The 14,215-nt window shown below is 45.8% G+C and overlaps 1 protein-coding gene across 4 annotated transcripts in view; it reads left to right on the forward strand.

The window, feature by feature from the left end:
- The window catches only part of CLIP2 (CAP-Gly domain containing linker protein 2), a 75,881-nt gene that overhangs the window by 30,357 nt on the left and 31,309 nt on the right, over positions 1 to 14,215 (forward strand). For all 4 annotated transcript variants that reach the window (XR_009556802.2, XM_060268339.2, XM_060268340.2 and 1 more), the window contains exon 3: positions 2,764 to 3,317. Coding sequence is in view for 3 of the 4 variants with exons in the window: in XM_060268339.2 (XP_060124322.2) it covers positions 2,764 to 3,317 (554 nt within the window). In the remaining variant the exon portion in view is untranslated. The remainder of the gene's footprint in view (positions 1 to 2,763; positions 3,318 to 14,215) is intronic.

Here is a 14,215-nt window from a genome sequence, read left to right on the forward strand (position 1 = left end):
CCAGCCTCCGCTTAAATAGCTCCGGCGAAGGAGATCCCATCACCTCCTGAGGCAGCTGAACAGCTCTTACTGGTAGGAATTGTTCCCCCTAATCTTCTTCCCTGCCGTTTCCACCTGTTGGGTGGAGCAGCAACAGGGAACAAATCTTCTCCAGTTTCTGGTGTCGCAACTCTTCAGACATTTGAATTTAGGAATTGGTACCCAAGTTTGCTTCCCATCCCTTCTTCCCTCCCCCCCTTTTTTTAAATTTTTTTTTCATTATTCACAAGATTCCAAATACATACCTTGCGAACACATATTTTGAATACAATTACATATTTGACTCCCCTCCCCCACCTTTTGTGGTTCCTTTTCTACTTTAGATTTTTAACATTGCATATTCCACTTCACTCCATTTTAAGTTATTCTTTTATCTTAGTAATATTTTTAACTGCTTGATTTAAATTAATCCTATTAATGAACTTATTTGCATGCCTGAACTTTTCAGATATTCTACAGATTTTTCCCATTCTTTAATAAAATTTCTTTTTCTCTGGGTTTCTTATTACACCCACCAGTTTTGTCATTTCTGCAGAATCCATCAATTTAATCAGCCACTCTTCCCTAGTTGGCATAGCATCTTCTTCCCACCTGTGGGGCAAGCACCATTCTGGCTGTAGTCGTGGCATACAATAGCAAATCTTAAAGATCATTCAGAATCTCTATACAGTATTCACAATAAGCTTCTGGGTTTTTGGGGTTGTTTTTTTTTTACTAAAGGTTATCTTAAACATTTTCTTCAATTCATTATAAATCATTTCCCAGAAGGCTTTTGTTCTTTTACAGTACCTCTACATATGATAGAAAGTGCCTTCCTTTTTTTTTTACACTTCCACAATGAGTTTGATTTTAATTTTTACATTGTTGCAAGCCTACTGAGAAATAGATACCATGTACACATCATTTTCATAAAGTTTTCTTTCAGTGAGTAACATGCTGTGAATTTGACATCTATATTCCACAGCTTCTCCCATGCATGCATTTCAATATTATAACCAATATCCCTTGCCCAGTGGATCATCACAGCTGCTCATATTTTGTTTCCCATTCTAGTAACAGTTTATACATTCTAGAAATTGTTTTGCCAGTACTTCCTCATAGTTCTCTCTCAAATTGGGAGGATTGATGTAGAAACCCAGTCGCACTTCTTCCCTCCCTGTCCCTTTTCCATTGCATGTCATTTTTTTAAGATTGGAAGCCTTAAGGCAGGGACTGTCTGGTTTTAATTGACTGTATGTAATCGGGGTTAAATTGTGCTAAGTAAATAATAGCCAAATGCACAAATACAGGATGTGGAGTCAGGTTCCTGTGAAAAGGATCTAAACTAGGTCTTAGTGCGCCATAAGCTTAACGTGAGTCAACAGTGTGATGCAGCAGCAATAAAGGCTAATGCTATTCTAGGCTGCAACAACAGAAGTATGGAGTCCAGATCAAGGAAAGCAATAGTCCCGCTCTGCTCTGCCTTGGTCAGACCATACCTGGAGGACTGTATCCATTTATGGGCAGCACAGTTTAAGAAAGATGTGTTGACAAGCTAGAAGGTGTGCAGAGGAGGGCGACCAAGATGAACAAGGGCCTGGAAACCAAGCCTGATGAGGAACAGTTGAGGGAGTTGGGTATGTTTAGTCAGTAGAAGAGACTGAGTGTGTGTGTGTGGAGGGGGTGGGATATGAGAGCCACCTTCATATGAATTTTAACAAGGAGAAATGTAAAGTACTACACTTGGGCAAAAAAATAGAAAGGCACAAATACAGGATGGGAGACACCTGGCTTGAGAGCAGTACATGTGAAAAGGATCTAGGAGTCCTGGTAGACCACAAATTTGACATGAGTCAACAGTGTGATGCAGCAGCTAAAAAAGCCAATGCAATTCTGGTCTGCATCAATAGGAGTATAGTGTCTAGATCAAGGGAAGTAATAGTACCACTGTATTCTGCTCTGGTCAGACCTCACCTGGAGTACTGTGTCCAGTTCTGGGCACCACAGTTCAAGAAGGATACTGACAAGCTGGAACTTGTCCAGAGGAGGGCAACCAAAATGGTCAAAGGCCTGGAAACGATGCCTTATGAGGAACAGCTTAGGGAGCTGGGTATGTTTAGCCTGGAGAAGAGAAGGTTAAGGGGTGATATGATAGCCATGTTCAAATATATGAAAGGATGTCATATGGAGGAGGGAGAAAGATTGTTGTCTGCTGCTCCAGAGAAGCGGACACGGAGCAATGGATTCAAACTTCAAGAAAGAAGATTCCACCTAAACATTAGGAAGAACTTCCTGACAGTAAGAGCTGTTCGGCAGTGGAATTTGCTGCCAAGGCGTGTGGTGGAGTCTCCTTCTTTGGAGGTCTTTAAGCAGAGGCTTGACAGGCATATGTCAAGAATGCTTTGATGGTGTTTCCTGCTTGGCAGGGGGTTGGACTGGATGGCCCTTGTGGTCTCTTCCAACTCTATGCTTCTATGATTCAAATATCTAAAGGGCTGTCAACTCAAGATGGAGCCAGCTTGTTTTCTGCTGCTCCAGAGGCTAGGACCTGAACCAATGGATTACAATTACAAGAAAGGAGATTCTGAGTAAAATTCAGGAAGAACTTTCTGATGGTCAGAGCTGGTGTGAAACAATTAAAATAAATGCCCCCTCTTGATCTTCTCTTTTCCAGGGCAAGCATTAATAGGGCCTTCCTTCTTTTGAAGGCTTTGTTTTGATGTCCCCTTATATTTTATTTTACAGGGTCGCCTCTGCATAAGCAGGCCTCCACTTCTTCTTCTTCTTCCACAGCTGCTCCCGAGAAGCCCGGAGGGTCCAAAGTCACCGAGGTGGGCGATGACTTCCTGGGGGACTTCGTGGTGGGAGAACGTGTCTGGGTGAACGGAGTGAAGCCGGGCGTGGTACAATACCTGGGGGAGACTCAGTTTGCGCCCGGACAATGGGCGGGCGTCGTGCTGGATGACCCGGTGGGGAAGAACGATGGCTCGGTGGGTGGGGTCCGCTACTTTGAGTGCCAGCCCCTGCAGGGGATCTTCACGAGGCCTTCCAAGCTGACCCGCCAGCCCACCGCGGAAGGTTCCGGAAGCGACGCACATTCCGTGGAGTCGCTGACGGCTCAGAACTTGTCCCTGCACTCGGGGACGTCCACCCCGCCTCTCTCCACGCGCATCATCCCTCTGCGGGAAAGTGTGCTCAACAGCACAATGAAAACGGGGAATGAGTCTGGGTCGAACCTCTCGGACAGCGGGTCGGTGAAGAAAGGGGACAAAGACCTCCGGCTTGGAGACCGCGTCCTGGTGAGTCTTTTCTTTCCGCCCAGCTTTTCGGAGAGGTTGCAATATTATGGGTGGGGTGGGGGGTTGCCAGCGCTGAATTCTCTCCCCCCCCCAAATTTTTTAAAATTCATTTTGTATCAACACTTACAAAACCAAAAATGATACAATACAACAAAACAACAACAACAATACAACAAATGAAACAAAAACAATACAAATAAAGTCTTGTCTTTCCATCTATTTCTCTAAGCATTGTTATGTGGACTTCCCCAAGTCCCCCCTATCTGGCTTTCATTTCAACTCATCTTTAGCAGTTTCATAAATCATAATCTTAAACATTTTTTTTTACAACTTTGTTGTTGTTTAGTCGTTTAGTCGTGTCCGACTCTTCGTGACCCCATGGACCATAGCACGCCAGGCACTCCTGTCTTGCACTGCCTCCCGTAGTTTGGTCAAACTCATGTTCGTAGCTTCGAGAACACTGTCCAACCATCTTGTCCTCTGTCGTCCCCTTCTCCTAGTGCCCTCAATCTATATATTCCTCACATTATAACATTTACATATATCCACCTTACATTCGAAACTAACATCTACTTCTGATCCTACAGCCTAAAAATTCACTTCCAAAGATATTCTGAAATTTAAATACTGCAATATTTTTTCTAAATAAACTTTAAACTTCTTCCACCAGCGCTGAATTCTCAAATGTTTTGGGGATGGAGGCTACCCGCCAGCAAGTCCTCCTCTTTTTGCCTTTCAGAATTCCCCAATAGTGACTAATCGAGTGACTCCCAAACAGACGGGGGGGGGGGATTTCATAAGTCAAACCTCAGTTCTCAAAAGGCTCCATTTTTGAACATTTCGGCTCCTAAACACCGAAAACCCAGAAGTAAATGCTCCTGTTTTTGAAAGTTTTTTTTGGAACCCGAACGTTCAACACGGCTTCGGCTTGAGGGCAAGAAACTCTTGCAACCAATCGGAATCCGTGGCTCAGTTGTCAAACGTTCCGGAAGTCAAACAGTCTTCTGGAACGGAATACGTTCAACAACCGAGGTTTGACTGTATTAATGCATTTTTATTTCTATTATTATTTATTTAATAACAGTAAATCAGTTGGCCATTTACTATTGTTGGCCGAAAGGATGGGTGGCTTAGTGCCCATTGCAACTTTCCAATGGGGGAAGAAGAGATTTCAGAAATATAAGCCCCCAAACTTTGTATTTCAGAGTAAGAAGAAGAAATCTTAGATTTGAAACCGAAATGATGAACGACAGATTTTTTTTAAAAAAAGTAACTTGCTTGTTCAGCAAAAACCTCTAAACAGTTTAACAAAATGTAAAAGCATACTGATAAAATCACACGTTGGCATAAAAATTTATCCAGATATAAATATAATCAGCGGTTTTAAAATAAACCTTTGCGTTAAAATAACACATTGGGGTAGGCTTGCCTGGAGATACGGTTTTTTAGTAGGCGCCGAAAACAATGCAGTGAATTTGCCTACAATGGGCAGGGAGTTCCAACAGTTCCACAAAGAAAGTAGAATTCCTTCCAAGTATGGAATGAGCATTATGTGGCACTCATAAAACTGCCCATTCCACAAATTGAAGGGATTGAGTGAGCTGAGGTGATCCTTTTAAGTAATAGCCAAGTATAGCAATGAGTTTTTAAAATTTAAAATCATCAGTGTGGCAACCAGGGGTGAAATCTGAAACAGTTCTTTCTTTTTTACTGAGGGACTCAAGGCTGCCAAGGCAGAGTGGGAACATCTCTTTTGGTCAAACGAGTCCGTTTGTCAGAGAACAGATAACTTATCATTTCTAAAATGGGACTTTGCTGTTAAGTGGGCTTAAAACAGCACCAGGGACTGTTTGGTAGAATAAAGTACCTGGCAGCTTGCAAAGTGGAAGGCCTTCCATCATGGAAGTTATGCAGGTGCAACTTTCCTGTGTCGCCAGGATCTGAGGGTACCTGCTGCTGATCCTGCAATATGACTGTCCTATGTACATTGGTTTGTGATCGGATCAGATTGGTTCATTCGTTTCTAGACATTTGTTGTTGTTTAGTTGTTTAGTCGTGTCCGACTCTTCGTGACCCCATGGACCATAGCACGCCAGGCACTCCTGTCTTGCACTGCCTCCCGCAGTTTGCAGTTTCTAGACATTAGATCACTCCAAACTGAGGCTTTAACCATTTAAAAGTTAGGCCCTTTGGTTTGTTGCAGGGCAAGGGGGCAGCCACTGAGACTCGTAGCGATATTCAAGAGGCCTGTGGTTTGTGAAGCGCTTAGGGCCGGGTGGTAAATGTGGTACCTCGGTTTTCGAATGTAATCTGTTGCAGAAGACCGTTCGAGTTCCAAAACCCGAGGTACAAAGGACGGTCTGAAAATTTAATAAAGAAAATGGAGAAAAATAACATATATACACTCAGCGGTAGCTGTTCGACTTCTGAGGCGTGTTTGAAAACGGAAGCATTTTCTTTTGGGTTTACTGCGTTTGAAAACTGAAATGTTCATCAACGGAGACATCCGAAAACCGAGGGACCACTGTATATCGCTATATCGTCCAAAACCGGTTTGAAGTCCGTATTGTGATGTTGGTTTCATGATTTTTGACCTGGTAATATATCATGAATCATGGTGTGTGTGTGTATGCGCTCTATGAAAAAATCACAATGTGGGGAAAACCGTGAAGCCAGCCAATGCCTCTACATAGCTCCATCCTTATTTCAGACATCGTGATATATCAGTATATTGTGATGTTTAGCTGGTGATATATCATGCTGTTGAAAAGCAGATATCGCCCAGCCCTAGAACCACTGCACCATGTTTTTATGTAGACATTTAGAAACCACTGGCAGGGGAGTGTCTATAGTCAGTCGGTTTGGTGTTCCATGTCATTAGTATGCTGGTGACAACCCGCTTGCCGTTCTCTTCTTCCTCCTCCTCAAATCCCAGTGCGGTGCTGGAATTCCTCAGTCGTTGCTTGGAATCAGGAGCTGGTTGGATGAGGGCCAGTGAGGCGAAACGTAATCCTTACTAACTCCAGTCTTTACGGGGAGGGTGCTAGCCTTTACGAAGCCAAAGTGGCAATAGTCACACGAGCCCAAGTGTACAGCTCTGGTTGCCTCACCTAAAGATGGATATCGAGGAGGTGGGGAAGAATCAGGAAAAGGCAGCCAGAGTAGCCAGGGGGATGGAACAACAAACCTATGCTGAAAAAGGTTGTAGCCAGTGCCGGATTTACGTATAAGCTAAACAAGCTATACCGGGACGCGGGTGGCGCTGTGGGTTAAACCACAGAGCCTAGGGCTTGCCGATCAGAAGGTCAGTGGTTCGAATCCCTGTGACGGGGTGAGCTCCCATTGCTTGGTCCCAGCTCCTGCCAACCTAGCAGTTCGAAACCACGCCAAAGTGCAAGTAGATAAATAGGTACCGCTACAGCGGGAAGGTAAACTGTGTTTCCCTGTGCTTCTCTGGTTCGCCAGAAATGCCTTAGTCAAGCTGGCTACATGACCTGGAAGCTGTACGCCGGCTCCCTTGGCCAATAACGCGAGATGAGCGCCGCAATCCCAGAGTCGGTCACGACTGGACCTAATGGTCAGGGGTCCCTTTACCTTTAAACAAACTATAGATTAGGGCCCCACTTACTTGGAGGCCCCCCAAAAAATTAAAGGGGAAAAAAACTGGTCGTATGTTTCCAAAATTTAAGATAAAAAAACAAATAAAATAAAACCCTACATATAACAACAGTGTTTTGTGTTGTGTAGGCTCCTATGATGTAAGTAATGGACCTAGCCTGCTCCCTAAAATATCACTGGTTTGCTCATTTGTATATATAGCGTGCCTACATTCTGCATGGACTGGTTGCATGGCAACATGTGCAAATGGCTTTAGATACCTATTAGGTCCACAAATTACCATATAGCATATATTCAACACAAAAAACAGTGACAATTTGTTGTTGACAAAGGACAGCTGGGCATATAAAGGGCCCCCCATTACCTTCAGGAGCTTAGGGCCTTATTGAACCTAAATCCGACCCATTTGGGAGAAAAGCCGAAATTATGCGGGGTGTGGAGAAAACGGACAGAGAAAAGTTTTCATCCCTCTCACCAGAATTGCCTCCCGACACACACTTTGGTTGTGTGGAATGACTGGGTCCCTCTCTTGCTCCTTCTAAAGAGTCGCAGCCGGCCGATTGGGGGAGGTTGATCCAGAGATGCTCACGAGGGGCGCTGGGAAAGACTGGAGCAGACCGTATCGTTTTGGGGGAGGCTGGCTAGCAGGGCCAGCCCTACGGCCAGGCTGGGTGGCGCAGGGCGCCATGGCGCCGGTTCGCCAGGGGGGTGCCGCGCAGCTGCGCCCGCTGGCCACTGCGCTGCGCAGCTGCGCCCGCCCCCCAGCTGTGTAGCAGTGCCTGTGGCAGCCGCGCTGTGCGCTGAGTCCACCCGCGTAGCATCGCCTGTGGCAGCTGCGCTGCGCGCGGCGCCTGCCCACCCACCCACTGCGCTGGGAAGCGGGGCAGGGGGCGACGGAGGGATCCGTCGCACCATGGCGCCAGGGCACCAGAGGTGCTTAAGACAGCCCTGCTGGTTAGGGTGGGCTGGGAGGAGCTGCTGCTTCTATGCCCCCCCCCAATTGCTCTGTGTTCTTCAGAGGAACAGAAATGGTAGTTCATTTGATGGTGAAGTGCCACTGGGCTTCATGCCATAGACGTAGTGCAGAAGATTTCTCTTGAGCAGGGGTCAGCAAACTTTTTCAGCGGGGGGCCAGTCCACTGTCCCTCAGACCTTGTGGGGGGCCGGACTATATTTTGAAAAAAAATATGAACGAATTCCTATGCCCCACAAATAACTCAGAGATGCCTCATGTAAAAACACCAGGCAGGCCCCACAAATAACCCAGAGATGCATTTTAAATAAAAGGACACATCTACTCATGTAAAAACATGCTGATTCCTGGACCGTCCATGGGCCGGATTTAGAAGGTGATTGGGTCGCATCTGGCCCCCGGGCCTTAGTTTGGAGACCCCTGCTCTTGAGCATGGCTGCTGGATATTTCGGCTCTGTTCAGTAGCATACTTAAAAGGCCAGGGCCTTATTTACAACACAGGACTGCAATAACTCCAAGGAATGTTTCTCCCTATATAAACCGACCCGGACCCTACAATCTGAGCCTCTTTGCCACCGCCGCTTCTATAAGAAGTCCAGATGATGGCAAGAGCCTTTTCTGCAGTGGCTCCCCATTTGTGGAATGCTCTCCCCAGGGAGGTTTGCCTGGTGCCGTCCTTATACACCTTGAAATGCCAGGCAAAAATGTTCTTCTTCAACCAGGCCCTGGTCTGATTAATATTCTACAGCCTTTTTAATGTGTTTGTAGGGAGAAGGGTTGTTGTTTGGTCGCTTCTTTTTAAACTATTTATTTGTGCGTTTACTTTGTATTTTATCTTGTGAACTGCCCTGAGATGTTTTTTTGATGAAGGGCAGTATAAAATTCTAATAAAAATGACATCACCAGGGACAGCCCCCCCAAAAAGTCTCAGGTTTGGGCTTTGAAATCTGAGGGTCTGGGGTGCTACTGGACTGGCAAACCCTACCGTTTTACTATTCTGATGTTTGGTTGCCTTTGGCGACTTTGGGAGGAAGAACAGGGTGCAAATGTAATAAATGAACAAATAGGTAATACAGGTGAAACTTGGAAAATTAGAATATCGTCGAAAAGTGCATTTATTTCAGTAATGCAACTTAAAAGGTGAAACCAATATATGAGATAGATGCATGACATGCAAAGCAAGATATGTCAAGCCTTTATTTGTTGTAGTTGTAAATATTTGTCATTAGGCGGGTCGATTATAAATGGAATGTAATTAATGAAATGTAATAGTGATGTTTATTTTTGTATTATTGTAACTATTTGTTTTATTACTGTGGAATTTCCAAAAGAAAGCATTTGTAAAAATTAAAAAAAAAAAAAGTTGCATTACTGAAATAGATGCGCTTTTCGACGATATTCTGATTTTCCGAGTTTCACCTGTACATGATTAAAAATGCAAGAATGGATCTCAATCTGAACCAGCCCCGAAAGAACAAGAGACCTGTTTTGCTCTAGAGTTGAGAGCAGGGAGGGTGGAAGGGAAAGAGATTGTAGGAAATTGGAAACAGGCGAGGGAAAGAATGTTATGGAGACACAATTTGAAAACTGCAGGGGAAGTTCAAATGTTACAACTGTCTCCCCCCTGCGCCAGTCTTTATTTAGGCCACATGTCTGTCTTCCGGGCTTTCTGCCTGGGAATGGATATGGCAAAAGAGGGCCTTTTCCCTAGAGTATTTTTTAAAAAGAACCCAGACTTTTTTTTAAAAAAAGCAACAACCAAAACCTCTGTGCCCTATCAAATATTTAATTTTAATTATATATAGCTCCAACCAATGTGCATGAACATGTTTGCAGAGCACAAAAGGAATAGATCCCTTTCCTGAAGAGCGTACAACCAGTGGTTGCCAACCTTTTCTGGCCGGAGGGCACATTTTGAGATTTGAGAGAGTCCTGGGGGACAAAGTAGCTGCTTTTGAGGGTCTGTTAGGGGTGAGAGTGGCATAATGCAAAATCAGAGAGACAGCCAGTAGAATCATAGAATTAGAGGGGGCCCCTCCAAGTGTCCTCTAGTCCAACCTCTGGCAATGCATGATCATTTGGGTCGGCCTTTTCTGAAGTTTTTTTCCAACTCTTCCATGTCCTTTTTGAGGCGAGGCAACCAGAGCCTTTTTATTGATTTTAGACACACACACACACACACACTATCTATCTAACAGGGAACATTCCTCATAGCGGAAAGTGTGCAGAAAGATGCATATTTGTGAAACAGGCAGGAAGGCAGAACGATGACCATTTCCTTGGTACAACAGAAATGCAAGTTCGTGCTGTTGAGGAGCCAGAGGGAGGATTTGGCTATAAAATAATTATTTTAATCTGGGGCTGGACAAGAAGGAAACTACTTTGCTTTTTGACGATTCCTATCTTTCTTTGTGGCTACTGTTCAGAAGCCTCTTTGCATAGAGTTCCCCCCCCCCATTAAGTGTGTGTGTGTGTGTGTGTGTGTGAGAGAGAGAGAGAGAGAGAGAGAGAGCGCTAGCTCATAATTGCCTTCTTGGCTCTCTCTGAGTTCAGGTTTGGGGTTTCTCTTGCAGATGGCTTGAGTGCATTCACTCTCTACTGCAGAGGCAATGCTTGTGGGTTTCGATGATGCATAGTGTTTCAGAGCCATTAGTATTTAGCTGGAAAAGGAGATGACAGCCAAGGTTGCAAACTGGGGGGGGACGGGGACGATAACACTTTTTTTTCTGGGCTTTAGTTTGCAGAGAGCTGCCTGCCCTTGTCTCTATCTCTGGGCTTGCACCAGATACATACTGTCAAGTTCTCCCTTTTTTAAAGGAAAATTCCCTTATGTTGAATAGGCTTCCTCGCGAGAAAAGGGAAAACTTGACAGCTATGACCAGATGTTTGCAGCAAAATGTCTGCAGCGGGCTCAAACCCTGAACAGGAACACTCTGGTTGGAGATTCCAGCCCCCCATCTGCCCCCTGGAAGGGGCCAGGCAAACCTGGAGACTTCACGTTAGACCTGAAGGTCTGGCAACCCTAATTTTCAAGCCCAATTTTTGGTGGGGGGGGTAGGAAGGGCACCTAGGAACACCCCTACTGGAAAATGTGTGCCCCCTGGCACCACTATGGCGACCCCTTAATTCCAGACTCTGGTGCATGGGTAGGCAAACTAAGGCCCGGGGGCCGGATCTGGCCCAATCGCCTTCTAAATCCGGCCCGCAGACTGTCCAGGAATCAGCGTGTTTTTACATGAGTTGAATGTGTGCTTTATTTAAAATGCATCTCTGGGTTATTTGTGGGGCATAGGAATTTGTTCATATTTTCCCCAAAAAATTATAGTCCCCCCCCCCCCAAGATCTGAGGGACAGTGGACCGGCCCCCTGCTAAAAAAGTTTGCTGACCCCTGCATGTCTACAGTGGAACCTCGGTTTATGAACACCTCGGTTTACGAATTTTCAGTTTATGAATGCTGCAGACCCATCTGGAACGGATTAATTCACTTTCCATTACTTTCAATGGGAAAGTTCGCTTCAGTTTATGAACGCTTCAGTTTATGAACAGATTTCCGGAACCAATTACACCCATGCTTCGGGTTAAGTACGCTTCAGGTTGAGTACTCCGCGGACCCGTCTGGAACGGATTAATCCACTTTCCATTACTTTCAATGGGAAAGTTCGCTTCAGTTTATGAACGCTTCAGTTTAAGTACTCCGCAAACCGTCTGGAACAGATTAATCCACTTTCCATTACTTTCAATGGGAAAGTTTGCTTCAGTTTATGAACGCTTCAGTTTATGAACAGACTTCCGGAACCAATTGTGTTCATAAACCGAGGTACCACTGTATAGAGATTTGGGGTGAACTCCACTAGGCAGTACTTTGCTGTAGCAACGTCCTGTGTATCCACACATATCTCTTTTCCTTTGCAACACTTTAACTACAGGAAATCCCCAATGTTGAGTTTGTAGCGAAAATGGCAACCACAAGTGGGAGAAAGGAACTCCTAAATTGGACACTTGGTGACCTTAGAATGAGTATAGAGTAATTATAGTTCATCTGAAGGCCTCTTGTCTGTGAGACGTCCCAGGCAGTCAGGCCCCTCCCTGCAAGAACGTTAGTCACTTTCGTAGGCTTTGGGGTGCCAAGGGTGCTAGTTTTCCTATCACTCCCTCCAATTGTGTCGCATGTTGGGATCGAACCTGCAAACTTGGCGTTACAAACACCATGCTCTCTAGCCCAGTGTTTCCCAACCTTGTGCCTCCAGCTGTTTTTGGACTACAACTCCCATCATCCCTAGCTAGCAAGACCAGTGGTCAGGAATGATGGGAATTGTAGTCCGAAAACAGTTGGAAGCACAAGGTTGGGAAACACTGCTCTAGCCAACTAATGAGCCATGCATCCAAGCCATGGGGGAACCACTAACAGTTACTCCCCTGAAGACCTCTCCGTGATGGGGCAGGTGTACAAAGACCAGGCAACCTCCGAGGCATACTGGATCCAAGTTGTTCAGGGCCTTGTCAATTAATGCCAGAACCTTGAACCAGGCCCTGTAGTCTCTGGCCACACAGTGCGCACATGTTTAAGCACCAGAGTTACACGCTGGCAATAGTCTCCACCAACAGTCCAGCCGCAGCGTACAATTGCCAGCAATTCCGACCAACGCATCTCCAAAAGGCAAACATGGGGTTGAATTTACCCAGGGTCAGGGGCCAGAAACCGAGTGAGCCTAGGATTTCAGGCAGGGGACATTTCCGGCTTGGAGATGCCATTGGAGATTGAACCTGGGAGCTTTTTGCGTGCAAAGATGCTCTGCCACTGACCCAGGGCATCTACCCCAGCATGCTGCCCTTGTACGTCCCATCCAGCCTGTGTACTTCTAAGTTGCTCATGTCTGGGAGGAAAGTGTGGGCGGTCTTGGAGCAGCGACAGCCCTGCAATTACGAGACACGGTAATTCAAGGTTTCCCTTCTCCCTTTGGCTTCCAAAAGGGATTATTTTCCCATTGCTGCTCAAGAGGCACACTTGGAATTCCTTTCTTCTGTGCTGCCTCTAGTTCAGCTGTGCTCTTTTTTCTTTCTCTCTCTGTGTGTTGACATCTTGGGAAGGCTTCACCCTGCTTTGCAGAATATAATTAAGTTCTAGGAGGGGGAAAAACTTGGCCTGGCTTCGTTTAGAAGATCTACTTTAAAAACAGCGGCTCTTGTGTGTCCATGATCAGTTAAGCTGCGGTTATCCTAACTGATGGTGGGTTTGAAAGGTTCCAGGTCTACCTCCAGACAACCTGTTCGTTGAGCATTCATCCTTAACAGCTTGGGTGATGGTTAGTTTGTGGCCACTTCCAGGTGGTCTGTTTATTAAGCATCCATCCTGCTTTGTTTCCAGGGAAATGAGAAGATGTAGGCTTTAATCTGAGCATTCATGGGAAACGGTAGTGTCACAGTGGCCGGAGTGGGCTACTTCAGAGTAACAACTCTACACCGCTCTGCATTTTATCTTTTTATTGGTGCTGCGTAGTTACAGTACTGAAGGCAGTGCTATTTACAGAGACACATCTTATCCGCTTGAATCAGAACCTCCGAATGGTGTTTGGCGCGTTTTTCTCCAACATAATAACTTGGGGAGACCCAGCCTCTTCCCCCTACGTTTTCGACGCAATTCCGGAGTTGGGGGAATAGGTCTGCCCCCCTTGCTTCCCTCTTCCTGTCCCACCTGGGACGATGGCTCTGCTACCCTGCCTGAGCCTCGGACCCCACTTCCTGCTTCCCCACTTGAGCCGGAGCTCTCCCTGCTTTCCCCTGCGCTCAGGGATGGGCTGGAACTCAGGAGGGGAGGGACTTCGCGATATCCCCTGTCCCTCACAGGTAGTTTACCCCTCTTAGAGCTACAGTTCCCAGCGCCCTAACAAACTATAGTCCCTCGGATTCTCTCTCTCTTTTTGCGGGTGGAGGAATGCTTCAAATGTATTAATTATATCTCGCCTTGAAACAAGTGTTGCCCCACACTTTTTAGTGCATTTTCACATCACTTCTGGGTTTCTGGGTCCCCCCCTGTTGTTATTCTGTCTCTCACAGCTACAATAAACCTACCATTAAAATTATGGACTGGTCATTTCTTCGTCAGAGAGCAAACGGGCAAATTTAGCAGGGGATCAAATACTTTCCCCCCCCCTCACTTTACGACAGCGAGCATTTGGCCTGAATTCATCCTGATTTAAATGTGCAGTGTTTCGATCCGCCCTCGCTATCCTGATCCACTTCTTCTAGCCAGCTGTAAAACTCTGGTTTTTTTATTCCTCCCCCGTCTATGTTCGAGCTGTCAAATAG

This window comes from Zootoca vivipara, chromosome 14, assembly GCF_965207765.1.
Source record: "Zootoca vivipara chromosome 14, rZooViv2.hap1.1, whole genome shotgun sequence".
NCBI classification, from domain to species: Eukaryota; Metazoa; Chordata; class Lepidosauria; order Squamata; family Lacertidae; genus Zootoca; species Zootoca vivipara.